Below are 16,419 nucleotides of genomic sequence, written 5' to 3'. Positions count from 1 at the left end.
CCATATTTATGATGAAATATATGGTAAATCGATACATTCACGGGCGGTAAAATGGTTATCATCACTGATGACGCAATCGTGAGGCTGTTTATGTTGACTTTCTTAAGTGGGGAAATTTACCAAATACAAGAATTCGTAATATTTTTTATACATCGTCAACTTCAATAACATTCCCACCTAACGTAACCACCCATTCGAATTAGCTCAAAAATCCGTCGCAGAATAAAGCTATTTCAAATGACGCGCCGGTTGTTGTAGCCCTGAACAACTGAATAATGAAGGATAAAAGTAAGAGAAGGCGGCTCAGGAATGTTCTCTTACAATTTCTCCACGAGAATCATTCCAATTCATTACCAGCCTTTATCTTCAACTTGTTTTGTACGTTACATCAGTAACAGAAGATGGTGTTATGATTTGGGCGACTGAAATATAGCAAGCTAAGACCAATGTAAATTCTTTTCTGAGCCAATGTTTTGATTGTGGTTACATCAGGATAAGTTGAAGGCAGCGTTTACCAATACTTCCGTAAGATAAGTTGTGAACGTAAGAAATGGCTTGCATACCACTCGAGCACTGATAATACCCTTCAGCGGGAGAACAACGGAGCCTCTGTGGAGTTTGGACTCCCTAGCGTCATTGTTCGTCAGAAGTAAGTCTTCTTAGAGTTAGTCGCGAGTCCCCAGCGGTTGTGATGGATATATTCGCGCTGGTGGACGTTTCTGGGTTGTGGTAAGCTCACATGCACGAGGTGTCATAAATTGTAACGCATTGTGAGAGCTGTCATCGATTCAGATTTGATTGTTTGTTAATTTTAACAAATTCGTTTATTCCATCGAAGTAACCTTATTATAAATCTATAATCGTGTTCTTCGTCGACGTATCACTTCTGGTCATTTCCTAAAGAGTGGAAATTTTGGTTGAAATTTCATTTATTTTTAGTGTACACCCCATCTACGTGCATACATTTACCTTGTTGATAAAATGTTTATTTGTGTGAACCATGATTTGTTTTATATTGGTATTGCATATGTATTAATGGATTCATAATCACCTTCCATAGTCGTTGAATCGTAATATTGCAGGCTTTTTCATCTAACAGGTGTGATGACGAGGTATATGATTTGGACATGACATCCCTAGGAAAGCTGGTTTTTGTAGATCTACACGATGGCAAAGGAGACAAATATGTTAGTGAGGAGGATGAACGACTGAGCTTAGCCTATGAAAACCTTGAAGACTTACCGTATAACTTGATAGAGTGTTTTGCAGGATTTGTGAAGACTTTGGATTTGAGCAACAATAAGTTCAAGTAGGTTTATACATTTCTTGGATTTGAAAAGTTTTGTGGAAAATGTAGAAAAAACTCTACTTTATAGTTTCATCCTAAAATCTGCAATTAAAGAGTTTCATCCCAAAATCTGCAAGTCTTAATTTAAGGGAGGTATGATTTATTTGATAAGTTGTGTTAGTTTTTTCCCCTAATGCATATCAGATGATTTTTCATATCAGTATGTATTCCCTGCATGTAATATATCGTGAGTCAGTTCTTTTTTTGTATTTCGCTATGGTATTTCTGAAAATTAATTTTCCAATTAGCCGATGGAATGAGAGCACATTCGTTTTAGAAATTTTCAGGCGGAATAAATAAAATTTGACTGAATAGGGGCAAAGGAAACAAAAACATTGATTATTCTATTGGTTTTTGGTGTATCAACGATTCATTTTTTTATTAATTATGATGGAATTCTAATTAAAACGAAATATTAACCATGTTGATCCTTTTTTTTTGTCGTTTAAGGAATTTGGATTTTCTACCGCGTTTTACTGGGCTGTCTGCAATAATTCTTGATCACAATGAATTACTGGAGACTTTTGTTTTTCCCTACCTTCCAAATGTCACATTACTTTGGCTTAATCATAACAAAATTGGAAATCTTTACCCATTTGTAAAGAAACTGAGGTCAAGTTTCCCTGGATTACGATACCTCAGCTTAATGGGCAATCCTGCAGCCCCAAGTTATCTCAATGGAGGAACATTTCATGAATATCTTCAATACAGGTTTGTCTCAATTTATAATTCTTAAGCCAAATTATTAATTGATGTATTGAAACAACTGTAAATTTATGATGCTGCCCACATGTTATGAACCTGTGAAATATTTTCAGTCAGGTTTATACCACGTAAGAAGCTGCATTACATTAAATAATATTTGTATCTAAAATTGCTATGGTTGCATTTTGAAATATACCTATGAAACACATTTTGTCATTGATGCATGCCACTAATTCAAGTTCCTGTTATTCATAAGTTCTAATGTAATAACAGAATTTACTGGAGGGCATGCACATCTTTAAAAATCCAGGATATTTGTCATAGAAATTCAAGGGAATGGAATTACCTGTTTAATTATTCAAAAACTGCATAATACATCTTCAATTTTCCAATCATACTTGTTATTAATTGACAGGTGAGACCAGAGTATGCTTTCCTGACAAATTTGATTTTGAATACTAAAAACGTTGCCTTGGTAGTTTCACATTTAATTTGTAATGAAACCTAAATGTCTACAATATCAAATTCTAAGGGATAATTAGACAAAATAGTGTTGTGGATTCTTTTGTTGTTTTTAATGATTCCTATTGATGTGAACTATGATAAGGTAGATGCAGCATGTAAATTTAAGTGATCTGTAGGACAAGAAAAACTAAAAGTCATATTTTTCATAAATATATCATTGATACTAAATATACTGGGTATATTCTTCTCATTTTTGCAATGAAAACCAATGGTAATGAAAGTTGTAGGTTTATTTAACTGTGTAACACTTTTAATGTTGATTATTTAACTACTATTGTACACTATTAATTTATAATATATTTTATTTCTGAATTCATACCATATTTATGATGGGTACATTTCAATAGAGAAAATTAGTCATTTGTGTTTCTAATGACATCACTGTTGTGAAATTGATGCCTGAAAAATTGTTATCTCCAAGAAATTTCTGTTTAACAAATATAATTCAGTGCAAGAGATGCTAGTTAAGGTTTACATAATGTTCTTCATGATAATTCCAAAATAAATACTCAGTAAGTAAAATAATGATTCCTAGTGGTGTAGGGGAGGAGAGACTATTTGAAGAAATGCAAAGAAAACAGATGTAGAGTGACTTAGAGGAACAATAATGTTCAGAAATTGAAAATGAGAGATTGTTGCATGATGTAAGTAGAGTAGTGAAAATACCAAGCATTTTAATAGTAATAAATGAATGGCAGTGGAAAAATGTGGAGTTGGGAAATGGCTTTTGATAAAGCAGGCTGTACAGTTTTTAATTGTAGTGCTAGGTGGTTCCTAGAAGTATAGCAGTGGTTAGTCCCTAGGTTCACCGTAAGCCTACACAGACTAATAGATTACTGTAAACCTAGTTCAAAAATTCTTTAAATCAGTCATTTTCCACTAATTTGACTTCGCGGGTAAAATAATTGGCTCTTGCATGGCTAGTATTTAGAAAATGTCAAGAAATTATCAAATATACAAACTTTTATGCTTGCACAACAACATCTAAGAGAAATAAAAATTAATGAAAGAGGTTCTGAATGAAGGTAGAATACTTATACTTATTAAGGATTTTAGAATCAAGATTAAATAAATTGGGTTCTTAATATATAACCCACATTAAAAACTTCTTTTGAGATTTATGGTTTTACTGGTTTTTTATTTTACTTTGCTAATTTGTGTGTTAATTTTGACATATTATCCTTCCAGGCTTTTTGTGATATCATGGTTCACTAATCTCATTCACTTGGATGATTGCGGAGTTACTGATGAACAGCGGAATGAGTCTAAGCGTTTATATCAGCGCTCTCTGTTTGATAGACCTTCTCAAAGTTCTGCAGCAGTGCAAGAAGTAAATGATGGCACAAGCATGCTGCCATCTTATTTGAAAGCTATTCGCACCAAATTATCTGATACATTTATTGGATGGGACAGAAAACATATGAAACCTATAACATCACATTGTGACAGTGCTTCTTCAAAAGGAAATGGAAGATGGAATGTTGTGATTTGAAATGGTAATTTTTAAGTTTTTAGTGACATCCTACATAATTATTTTATTCATAATGCAATAACTAGTAGTTATTGTTTAAGTTGAGCCCTCCTTATTTGTTGTTGTGGAAATGTAGGAAGATACTTTAGCGATGTGATTTTTGTAAACTATCTTGCACTTGAAACTTATCCACTAAGTTGGATTAAGGTAAACTGCTCAAAGTGATTAATTATTAAATGTTACCATCATCCCCTAAGTGTTAGAATGGATTAGAATATAGTTATATATATTTGTTATAATTTTCTCCAGGTAATGTAATTTGAAAAAGTGTTTCATCCACTGGAATGTTCAGTAGTTATTAGCATCAAATCATAGTTGTGGAAAAGCTGTTCAAGCTTATCATGAATCTTTTAAAAATTAATATTCAACATAATTGAAGGTTTACTGTTACATTTGGTGCATTGTTGGCATTTCTATCTTTTGATCTCAGGTCTTGATTTGTGATAACTATGATAATAAAATAGGTTTTTGATCGACTGAATGAAATTATTGGATGAAAATGTTTTACATTAGCTCATTGCATCACTAATTTGGCATTCCTTAATGAGGTAACATTCCCTATTTCATCCAAATTTATCAGGTTATACACTAGCTTTGGCTAGTAAAGGAATAATTTTATTTTTCTGGGTATCCTATGATTGTTAAAAATAATTGTAGTTTTTTATACCAAGAATTTTAAAGGAAGTCAAATTTGTTTAAGTTATTTATTTTATTATAATAGAACATGACAAGATTACTGGAGGAAGTTTTTCATGTAATCTGATGATTTTTGGCAAAATACTACTTAGTATAAATATTCTTCATTCATTAAATACTACTGAAATTTATACGCATGAACAATATGCATTTATTTTATAATTGTAAAGTTTATATTATATAGAAATATACTGATAATAATGACAGTTAATAACAATAACAAGGTCAGTGCTGTACAAGCAAGAAAAAAACTCAGCCTGGAATTTTTAAATCTTTTGAGACCAAAGTATTAAGTGCACTTGATTTGAAAAATTATTTAATTTTTTTCATTTGTCCATAATCATTATGTAATAAAATATGGGTACAAGTAGTAAAGTTCTACTTTTTATATTGCTAACATTTCCTTTTTCAACAATCCTAGTGATAAGTATCCAATTGTTCCCGGCTCTACTTAAAGATTGCTATTGATTTAATGAATCCTTGTGATATTTTTTTTTGGGTGAAGTCAATAAAATTAGTGTTATTTAACCATGTTGAATTAGCATCATTCCATTGGCTTTGGGTTTTGGTGTGTACTTAAATAATATTACTTTTAGGTGAGTTACTATGGCTGCTGGATTTAGATTTGACTACTCAAAGAAAATGAATGCCCATTTCCTTCTCACATTTTACAACTCTTGTGAACACCGGAAAACATTTTGAAGAACTTCTAAAACTTGATTTTTTGGGATTTATATCAAGTAATAAGTGCCAATTGACGTGAGTTCTATACAAGCTAAGACTACTCCATTTATAGCCATGTTTAGGTATTTGGAAATTAGTATTAATATTCCTCATATTTCCTCTTTTTTTAATTTTTATTTTTTAAATTTGGTATGATAGTGGTAAAATTCATGCCTTTAAATGAATCTTACTAATCAACAGTCAAAATGAGACAAAAAAATACCAGTATTAATTAGTGCCATTACACCAGTGAGGATGTTAGCCTGGTTTAAATTTTAATTTTCATTATTTAGGACCAATATTTGTTGAATCTCATGACTCATGACTCCCTAACCCCTCTCAGAAAATTATTCAAATATAAAGAGTACAAATGAAACTATTTCAATGATGAAACTAATTCAGTGTAAATTAAGTTTGTGTCAAAGTAGTTCCACATTTTATATCGAGCTAAATGAAGAACTTGTCCTGTGCATAAATGGCATTGAACATTTTTTCCTGTTGCCTCATCACATGTTTTGGAAGAACAATGTATTTTAAGCGCTTAAGTTTCCAATGATATGGTCAAATTGTTTGACTCTGGCTTTATCCTTGAAATTGCTGCATTCTATTCCTTCCAAAGAGATAAATCAATATAGGGAAGAGATCTGCAATCTTGCACAATGTTCCTATAAAAGACAATTTACCATTATCACAATTAATCTTCAGTTTTCTGGAAAAATGTATAAATACTTTTATACCATTACATACTTGTCGCTCAATTGCCTGAAACCCTCTGGCTGCATCTGGTGAACTCCATCACTGGTTTCACATACAAGTTTGGACCATGTGTATTTTTTTATTTGTGCAAGTCTTTCTGCAAATAAAAAAGTATTAAGAACATGATTATTACCTCCAATGTATATCCCATTTTAAAGTGGTTTATGCATTAATGTTTGACTATAAGACTATTTTCATCAAATGTTTCATATTTATAGCCTTCTGACTTAATTTATTAACATGACTCAAGTTCTGGGGAAGCAATGAAGATGGCATTATATAATCTATGAATATTAAGAAAAAGGATCAATTGAGCACAATCCATTTATTTTTTATTTATGTTTGTTAAATTATACAGTTTAGGAATTAATATAGTAAGTCAGTAGGGATTTGATCTGTTCTTGAAAGCTGTTGCTAATTTGACGTTAACTGATTATTCTGTAAACACAGCAGTCCTGATCAGTATAAGGGACACTTGTTAAATTCAGTTATTATAACAGTACCCTGTTTTATTCTAGTTCTTGGATACCAGCAGAATTAACATTCAGGTTACTGACCGATGCATATTTTGTGTCTCTTTGCGTAAAATATTTTATCTCTGAAGAGAAAGCTACTAAATTTCCAACTTTGATGGCAATTTTGATGTGGTTCTTATGTAATTGAATCAGTGTATACTGCAATGCTCCTTTCTATTTTTATTTCCAACATATTTGCTTCTGGACTAATGTAGATAATTCTAGGGATGTGTTAGTCCAGTAGGCAAAGAGTTGGAATACGAAGGGAAGGGCCTTTGTGTAATTTCTAGGGATGCATCGAGACACACTCCATTTCATCCAAGCTGTGTGAATTTTTGGGTACCAGATCTTCCTGAGGAATCCTAGATGGCAGAGTGAAAGAAACTGGCCCCCCTACCTGATGCATGAACTGCATATGCTGTTGGGTTTAGTTCTACATAGATGAGCTCTAACCTCACCTATCAAAACAATATTTTCACTGGTAACTGTGGTTAGATATTTGCAATCATGACCAGTTATACTTATATGCATTCATAGCATTGTGTACCAACTTTGCAATGCTGACAGCTATTGAAACTTCTTGCATGGTAGATAAATTTTGTGAGTGAAAAAAACTGGGATTATAGGAAATATGTTTCTTAATTTTTGGAAATTTGGCATTATTCAAAGTTGATTTTTAAATGATTAATCGCAAGTATTGGGCTTGTCTTTAAATGACAGTTAATTTTACCATGTGTAAATACAAAAAGTTTCATTACTTCCCCAAATATAACACATATTGAATTGCATACCTGGATCATAAGAGCCTTGCTTTCCATTCATATAGAAGAAGCGATCAGCAACACGCGTTCGATAAAATTGTTCTCCAATGATGCAGAGACTAGTAGGTCCTAATAAACTGCCTTTGACATGGTCTTCCAAGGCAATACCAACCTCTAGGTCAACATCATCAACATTTTTGTACACTTTTCGGAGTCTCTCAATTTTCTGCCGAGAAAAAAGAATAATTAACCATTTGATTAAGTTTTTTTCAGTTGCTTTCTGATTGTATTTATTGTGTTTGGTATAAGTTGTTAGAAATATTTTGATATGTGTCTGTGATATTGAGCTTAAGTGTGTGAAATGAAAATGTTCAAATATTTGTGAATGAATTAAAAAGTTAAAATATTATTTTTACAATTCCAGAAAGTGAAATTTATGTTTCCCTGTAGAGATTTCCTGTGTGTACATACTTCAATAGTGAACATTTTACAAGCATTAAATTCACACTTCTGAGGCAAATTTAACATTTAAGGAATGGAAATATAATTGAAATCTACCAAAAATAGCCGCTATTACTCCAGTGAGGATGACTAATGGTAATCTATAGAACATCAGTTCAATAGGGCTGTTGAAAATGCATGGAAACTATGTAATATTTAGGTTAACGTTGAACCTCATCATTACTTGATTCTAAAATCCTCCATTAGTAATACTGAATGCAGTCATTCATTTATTCTCCCTCCTATGAAGTTTATGAATTAATTTCTTTCTAATGTGAGTTTGTGAAAGGCTATTAGTGTATTAAATGGGCTTTTATTTACATATTTTTTTTAAATTCCTTGGCAATTACATATCTTCAATGGCTCTCTCAGAAAATTATTGAACCACAGCTATAATTCCTCTGTTTGTCGTAGTCCAGTTTTGACCAGGGCCTTGAGAACTTTTTCAAGATGGGAATATGTGGCAAGGGCAACAGTATGAAAGGTCGTGAAGTTATGATCCAGAATGTGTGATATAATAAATTGATTTTGAATGTTTAATAATGAAATTTACAACATTTGTGGCTAAAAGCGTTGACATTTGAGATAATAATTGATTCAGTCTGTCTTAAATGCTGAACTTCTTGTCCCATTTTGGCCCCCTATGAAAAAATATTCTGGGGACCAGGTGACATATATGGTGCTCCATGTCCAATCCTCCTTTATTTCTATTCATCAATCACATCTTAAGCTATTGCATTCATATTTCATCATCCCTTTCCAATCTTTTTCGCTGGGCATTGACTAAACCTGGAAATAAAATCTAAATCTATGGCTTCTCTGTGCACCTTATCCTCTGAAAACCCATCAAATTTTATTCTATAATGTTCACTAAATGTTACTACTCATTTCCCCCTTCCATTCTCAGGCTAAAGTAGGAATGATATGAAAACCACTTCATTATCTTTTTATCACCATTCATCCTCTTGAGTATCCCTTACACACATGTCTTTGAGTACAAATGATCAGTTTCTCCCCATTGGCCCAGAATGTTAGTTCAACCACTGAAACTTTTTGCAATCTAAGTTGGTTTTTTGTTTTATTTTCTCTCTATGCCTTCCTATATATCCTGATAAAACTAAAGTGTTTATGTATTATCCAATGAAGGTTCTCAAGTACCCAACTAGTCAAAAGTAGTAAATATATTCTATTGTTTCAGGCTTCACTTCGTGGAAGTATTTAATATCCATTACTAAAGTTACTAAGTAGTAAAGTTTCATTAATAAAACAGTGTATCAAAAGCCTCATATATCCAAAATTGAGCTTATCTACAGCTAGTCCTTTGTTAAGGATGGGTTCAAAATTAATCTATTACTTTATATCATGCATGAAAATATCATTAGTGTTTATGTTTGATTATGTGAATTTTGAAAATTCAATTATTTAGACCAAATGGCCATGTATCGTTGAGCAAGTCTGATTTTAAAAACTATTACCTGTGGATGGATGAAATCAGAGAAGTCTTTCCACTTAGTGGCTTTTCCTATCCCACAGATATATCTGTAGGTATTGTATGATTCAATTCCATGATCTCGATGACGTTGTATGTCTATACTTAGCAAGTCTAATCCAAAAGGCTGATCACCTTTGAAAAGTAGACGGGTCAACTACAAATACAATAAAAAAAGAGTTAAAGGGCTGAAAATAATCCTTTACAGGAAGGTGTACAGAACATTTTTACTTTTTATGTACTGTTTTTCTGTTAGAGAAATAATATTTATGTTCAGTGATGATCTTTCTGAAACAGTTCCATGCATCATGGTGTCATATGTATGAATTACTAATGGTTAATATCTAAAGGATTTCAAATTACAACACCTGGAACTGATGAATTACTGTAATAAAATCAGTGAAAAGTAAGCATCAAGTTACCATCAACATAAATTTAAATTTTTGTTCAAAAAATGAAATGAAAAATTGTATGATTGCTCTTTATCGAACATATGTCATGATTTAAAAATTGAGTACTATATTTTGTATGCAAATGGTTTAATGAGAAATAGTAAAAGATGTAAAGGTATTTATAAGGTTAAATAATTTTAGTTTAATTATTTGTGAATAATGGTATCCTGGCTACTGTAATTCAAATGAAAATTTTTGACAACTGTTGTGTGTTTATAAATGCAAAATGATGGCAGAACAACCTCATGTGTGAAATAATGGTCTGAAAACTGCATTGGTTGAGTTGTAAGTCCTCGAAGCAGACCATGAAAGTTATGGCCCTCTTCCAGTGGTGCAGGTTTATTGAAATTATCACTAAGCCATACTTCATTATACACATTCCTTCTTGGTGTAAGCAACCTAGAATGAAAATTCAATTCAAATGTATAGTTTGCTCTGTTCTCTTTTCTTCATCATTAAGTAAAACAGCTGGGTATATATACCAAGCTCCAGTTTTTATAGACTCACTCCAGTTTTTCTGTTGGTGTTGAATGAAGGAAGCGGAAAGCAGATGTAGTATGTTCATTAATGACTGATGCTGGAATTTCAGGGTTATAATCATATACATATCCATGGTGATCTTCATCAAATCGCAATAAACCATGTCTCACCATGAATTCTTTACCTGTTATAGTATAGAAATAATTAAATGTATATCCTTAAAAACCAGTGAGATATTCATTCAGATTGTCTCAAATCTTATCATAGTAGAAGCACTACAACATATATTGATAGTTAAATGTACTTTACAATAACCTTTTGGTTATCAAATTAGCTTTTTATATTTTCTATTACCTAGCACAATTGGTAGCCACTCGTTGTAGCAGATGTGCTGATATGCTGCGATGCAAAATTTTCTCGCCTCTTGGTAAATCTTTTCATCATTCCAGTGAGGGTTTATCTCTTGAAACTTCCTGGCAATGTTGTTGTGCCATCTCATCAATAATATTTGTAGTATAGCAAGATCCAAGTGAAGATTTACTCTGGGATCACCTGCAGAATAAAAATAGTGGATATTTATTTAAGTGATACAATACAAATAGTACAAATATATTTTGTATGTGCAACAATGCAATTCTCCTCCTAACAAAAATCACCCTGGAACATTTCATGTCTATTCCTTGCAGAGAAATTAGATTTTACCTATTCCAATCAATGTTGAAGACAGGGATAAAGGGGGAAATATAGGCAAATGAGGAAGAAGAAGGAATTGGATAGGCATGTTGGATGGAAGGGAGGAAAGATGTATGTGGAAATGAAGAGGGTCTTAGTGTAGTGTAGTGATTTCAGGTTTTGCTTTTTGTTAGGAGAGGCAAGTAAATTATTTTTCTATAATTGTTTAGGCTGTGTCCATCCAAAACCTACCCAAACAGTAGAATACCAACAAAAATAATAATATTCCAATCTCAAGCAATTCACAATGTGTAAATTGGAAGGAGGGAAAAGGACTCTTACCAGCTTTGTAGCATAGCTCTGATTTGGATTTAGCACCACAGGCAGCAGTTGCATCATCCGCATTGGGTAGCACTTCTCCAGTGGCTCTTGAATGAGAAGCATTAAGTAGACCACCATGATGTGTCCTTAGAGCATTGGCCACCTGATCATTTGACCCGTAGACTGGCGAGAGGTCAAGATAGGAGGTAACAGTGTTCATCTGCAGAAGATGAAGTAAATTTTATACTCCTAATTCACAAACGATTGGGAAATAATTGCCACATTACAAATGTTCATTTAGGTAATCTTATTGTGTATTTTTTATTTGATGGCTGTATTGTAAAAAATAATTCCCATGTACTACATCTAAACTTGCAAACATCAAGCCTTTTTAATTGAAAAAAGTATGCAGGGTTACCTATTTTTCAGTTTATTATAAGAATAGTTTAGATATTATAACGTTGAAAGAGAATGTTGGTGATTACCTGAGTCATTTATTTATTAAATAATGAAGCTAAACACCCATGGGTAAATTTTAAGGACCCAACTACTAAATGAATTTTTTTTAAATTAATGAAAACCTTTAGACATGGTACTCTAATAAATTAATTATGCAAATGTTTACATCCTTTCTGCTGTTATTTGGTTTCCACATGCATCAATGCCAACTTACTTGACTACCTTACCAATTTCAGAAGAATGAAAAACCACTGAGGACAGGTTTGTACCAACTAAAATATAAAGTTATTTAATTTAAAATAAGATTTTCTGACTCTTTACCTGTTGTCCTGCACCAAGTTTGCAACCCTTGGAAGGTACTGTCATTGACCTCACAAAGTTGAGACATTGAACGCCAAACTTGGAGTAAAAAGGATGAAATTCTGGAACTTCAATGGGAAGACAAGCTGGGTGAAGTTGATTGGGGGGTAGTGGCCTTGATTTGTTCTGTGCACAACACTGAATGGGTCCATCCGCTGCAAAAACATATTGGGTCTTAGATTTTATCTAATGTTATGATCAGGTTTATTAACTCCTTCAATCCCAGAATTAGTAATTAGAAAAATGTTACAATTAATACTCTTACCAAAAATAGTTGCATTCTTTATGTTGCTGGAAATTTCAGAAATGTACATTTTAAAATTAGCAAGATGATTTATAGTGGATCTTAAGTAGTTTATGAATACGTTATCCCATGTAACATTCATATTGCTAAATGAATTACTGAGTTAAAACATTAATACTTATTATCAAACAAAGCTATGTCAAATGGCAGTAAAAGATTTTTTATTTATTTGTTATATTAATGTTATTATATCATTATTACATATTTTTGTGATTATATTAAAGCAATGTGACATACTTGATTGAGTGCTGGGAACAAGAGACATGTCATGAGCCATAAATTGCCCCCACACCATTGTAGCTCTAGTCCAGATAGGATCTGGGCGGTTAATATCAGGGAAAAGTACCAGCGAGATGAGCGCTGGTGATGGTAATGGACCTCCAGCAACTGACCTTGCTGGCTCATAAATAGCTGCAACGAAATATTATGTATCAGTCAAGTGAAAATATATGGAACTGATATGTGTTATGATTTTACATTTTTTAATAAAGAAAATTTAACAAGAGGGGGAAAACATTATTAAATATTTCCTTAAAATTTCTTGGGCAAAATCTAAAGCAGTTTTTCATGATTCTTATTGAGAGGATTTTCACTTTTAAATATCTTACAGGTTGAATTCTTGTTTTTTATTATCAAATAAAAATAGAATCAATTGAATAAATTAACTTATCCCATTTTGCTTAAACATGGGTGAAATTTATCTATCATCATATCAAATAACAGATAAATATTTATCCACCATGCATTTTTTTGCCAAAATGACATGTAAGAATAAAAAAGCTTTTTTTTTTGAAATTTTAGGAGCAACATGAAATTTTTGATATAATTGACCATGATAGGTGTATTCTTACAGATTTTTGGTTTTCCACAAATTCTTCCCAAAATTGTCTATTGAAATAAGTGTTGGTAAAATATTTTACTACATTCTCTGAATTGTAAAAAATCATTGTTATTTTATATCACAGGCATAAAAATTGGCTTTGGTTGAAATATAGAGAGGGGAAGCTAAAGTATCTCACTATTTATAACCTTAACATACCCTGAATTGCCTTCACAGAGATAACAATGTTTTTACAGAACATATTCTTGATTTAATTGAATATGTTATTTTCCAAAATTAATTGTAGTGTCTAAAATGTATTGGATCAAACAAAAGCTAGGATCTTGGCCATGGTTCCACCTTCATCACACATTATTGTGGGAGTAGCTATTATAACTTTTAATAATAACTAAGCAAACATCATATGATATTGCATTGAAGAATCATTGACATGAGCCGTTCTTGTGTGCATGTTCTCAATCAAATGTGCTGTAAAAGGGTGCTATGCTTAGATACATTATCTTGCCATATTTTAATTGAAATCATAGCTAGACTCACAGCAAAATCTATGAGAAACAAATCATGGCTTTGGTTATGTTGCGTTTTCTAGGAATTAACAGGTATGATATATAAGGTCCTATTTAATGAATACCTGTGTATCAATAAGAATTATCCTAATTAATAATCATCATTATTTATTGTTATGTTATTAGTCTTAGAAAAATGTATATCATACTTGTAAAATAAATTTTTTAATATAAAAGGTGTTATCAATGATTTTTTTAAGAAATTGATCATAATGAAAGTTCAAATAAAATTATATTTGGTAAAAAGGAATAATTTAAGTATGGGAGCGCGAATGAAAATGAAGATAAGAAGAGTGAAAAAGGGAAAATAACTGTCAGAATCGTTTCATGATTTCCACAGAAATATTTCTAAATATTTCCACATTGGCAATAGGATTTACATTTTGCATTAAATGGGGAAATACAGGAGAGTGACCAACCATATAGATAGTCTTTTTTGGCTATTTATTTAATGAATAAAGGTATTTACCATCAAAATAGTTAGGTGGTGCTATTCTTACTAATGCTGTTCTACTCATTCCCCAGGCTGGATATTTCACATTGTTACAAGACCCATCCATAGTGCGGTAAAGAAATGTGTGCTTCCCGCATACAGGTTCAGGTCGGCATGTACTTGAAAGTTCTGGCACACTGTAGCCATGGTTGTGAAGAAATTGAGTGAAGGTGAATGGAGTCATCCCATACCTGCAAAAGACGATAATGAGGTGAGATACATTGAGTGTGTCAAGTTAATTATTTGTGCATTTTTATTTATTAATTCAATTCAAGAGGGATGTTGGAAATGTGTGATACATAATACATATTTATTGATATTTATGCAAGTTAACGAGAGTTAGATTTACCCACAATTAAAAAATATGTTGAATTATCCATAATAAAAAAACATGGACTAGAGACTTGAAGAATATATAGAGTTGTTAATTTGTATTTCATAAATACCAGCTTTATATGTTGTTATTATTAAAATTAATGTACCAGTCAAGGTAGGTTTATGATAGATCCTGGGCCTAAGCATTGCTACACTTATAAAGATCACTTTAGCCAGCACTAAATGCCCTAAAGTGATTCATAAAATAAACCATTTTTGGACTCCACATATTTTCTATTACTCTTTATTCTATTCGAAATTCCTAATCTTTTCCATAGTGTGAATTCTTCACCCAATATTCCCCTCTTTATCATAGTTTCAACTCACATCATGCAGTGCATGCTTTTCTAGTCTGGTTCGGATTTCTCCCAACTGTCTTCTTTCTTCCTGCCATACCTGTTACTATTTTGTTGGCTTTTCTGTCGCTTGATTTCAGTTTTTTGACATTTACATCTCAGATGCCTGAATATATGAACACATTATGGCTTCCAAACAAGCCTTATCCACCTGCCTCAATGATCAAGTTTCCTACCCATGATACTTTGTTGGGAGCTCTTTTTGCAAAATGAGATGTTAAAAGTTAAATTTGTGACCAGAAATTGAACCCAGAATTTTTTACTTTTTCCTAAGTGTTTCATGGGAGACTTTCTTTTCAGGGCAAGTTTCATTTAGATGTTCAAATATGAAATAATTTAGCTAAATGAATGCTAATTTTCTGAATTCATGGTTTCTAATTCTGTCAATCATTTTCATCTCTTAGCAGATTTTAAAAAAATATTTCAATTTAACATTAATTTTTTACAATCTTAATTTACTTCTCAAAATTTGTCTCAATAAATGCCCATTGCTTTGTACAGTAAATAAGAATGTAATAGAATTCTAATGGCAATATTTGAATGCCTAAATGTGAATGCTATTTTGAATTTTCAAGGTTTGTTAGTGCTTTTCCTTTCATTTTGCTGCAACCAACCAAATCTAAGATCCAACATGATATTCTAGTTAACAGGTTAAATGAAAAGGAATATTTTATGATTTCAATTGGATATTCTCATCCATTTCCAACCTTCTGCATTTTCTATCTCACAGACAAGTATGCATGGACCTATGCTGTCCTTATTAGAATATACTCATTGATTCCTCATATGTTCTTCTAATTCTAAAATTACTAACCTAACATCTTTACCATGTCGATCTTCTATGTTTTCCATCTTGCTGTTGTTTCCAGTGCACTTAATACTGCTCTTTTCATATATCTGACATTGAGCATTAATTTCCCATTCATAATACCTGACAGAGCATTTAAATTGTTGTGTCACATCCATTCCACCATGCCTTTGTGAATTTTGCATCTTCTTGAACTGTTCTTGTTACCATGTCTCTCATCCTATTAGTTTCTCATCTTAGGTTATTATTTGATTGATTGTAATTTTTACTGCCTAATTATTTATAATGATGCTAATATAATTTCAGATCTTGCCAGAATATATATCAATGTTATTGTAGAAAATAATTTAGCGAAAGTAAACACCCCAGAAGTAGCAGTTAT

General features: G+C 32.0%; 1 protein-coding gene and 1 long non-coding RNA gene across 5 annotated transcripts; one reads left to right on the top strand and one right to left on the bottom strand.

Annotated features, from left to right (window-relative positions):
* The first annotated feature begins 292 nt into the window (after positions 1–292).
* On the top strand, positions 293–14,615 carry LOC139690783 (leucine-rich melanocyte differentiation-associated protein-like). 4 transcript variants are annotated; one of them, XM_071588343.1, is made up of 5 exons: positions 649–729; positions 1,100–1,309; positions 1,799–2,059; positions 3,767–4,074; positions 14,531–14,615. In XM_071588343.1, exons 1-4 carry the CDS (start codon positions 692–694, stop codon positions 4,068–4,070), a joined length of 813 nt encoding a protein of 270 aa, XP_071444444.1. In that variant the 5' UTR covers positions 649–691; the 3' UTR covers positions 4,071–4,074; positions 14,531–14,615. The 4 variants fall into 4 exon arrangements, with proteins under 4 accessions (XP_071444446.1, XP_071444444.1, XP_071444443.1 ...); XM_071588342.1 differs by lacking the exon at positions 14,531–14,615 and adding an exon at positions 7,090–7,704; XM_071588345.1 differs by lacking the exon at positions 14,531–14,615 and having other exon boundaries at positions 293–649; positions 3,767–5,265.
* LOC139690784 (uncharacterized) lies at positions 5,295–7,755 on the bottom strand. Its single transcript, XR_011701510.1, has 3 exons — positions 7,591–7,755; positions 6,276–6,381; positions 5,295–6,193 (listed from the first exon to the last, which is right to left on the bottom strand). It is a non-coding gene; the product is annotated as an uncharacterized lncRNA (long non-coding RNA).
* Positions 14,616–16,419: the final 1,804 nt, after the last annotated feature.

This window comes from Hetaerina americana, unplaced genomic scaffold (genome assembly GCF_022747635.1).
Source record: "Hetaerina americana unplaced genomic scaffold, ioHetAmer1.1.p SCAF_3, whole genome shotgun sequence".
Taxonomy (NCBI): Eukaryota; Metazoa; Arthropoda; class Insecta; order Odonata; family Calopterygidae; genus Hetaerina; species Hetaerina americana.
The sequence above is the reverse complement of the archived record's forward strand: the minus strand, read 5'-3'. Positions and strand labels throughout refer to the sequence as shown.

Bases quoted from the DNA above. Each gene is read 5' to 3' on its own strand.
- LOC139690783 (XM_071588343.1), top strand. From the start codon at position 692: ATGGATATATTCGCGCTGGTGGACGTTTCTGGGTTGTG. The intron at 730-1,099 runs GTAAGCTCACAT...TTCATCTAACAG, and splicing joins GTGGACGTTTCTGGGTTGTG to GTGTGATGACGAGGTATATG. The intron at 2,060-3,766 runs GTTTGTCTCAAT...TTATCCTTCCAG, and splicing joins CATGAATATCTTCAATACAG to GCTTTTTGTGATATCATGGT.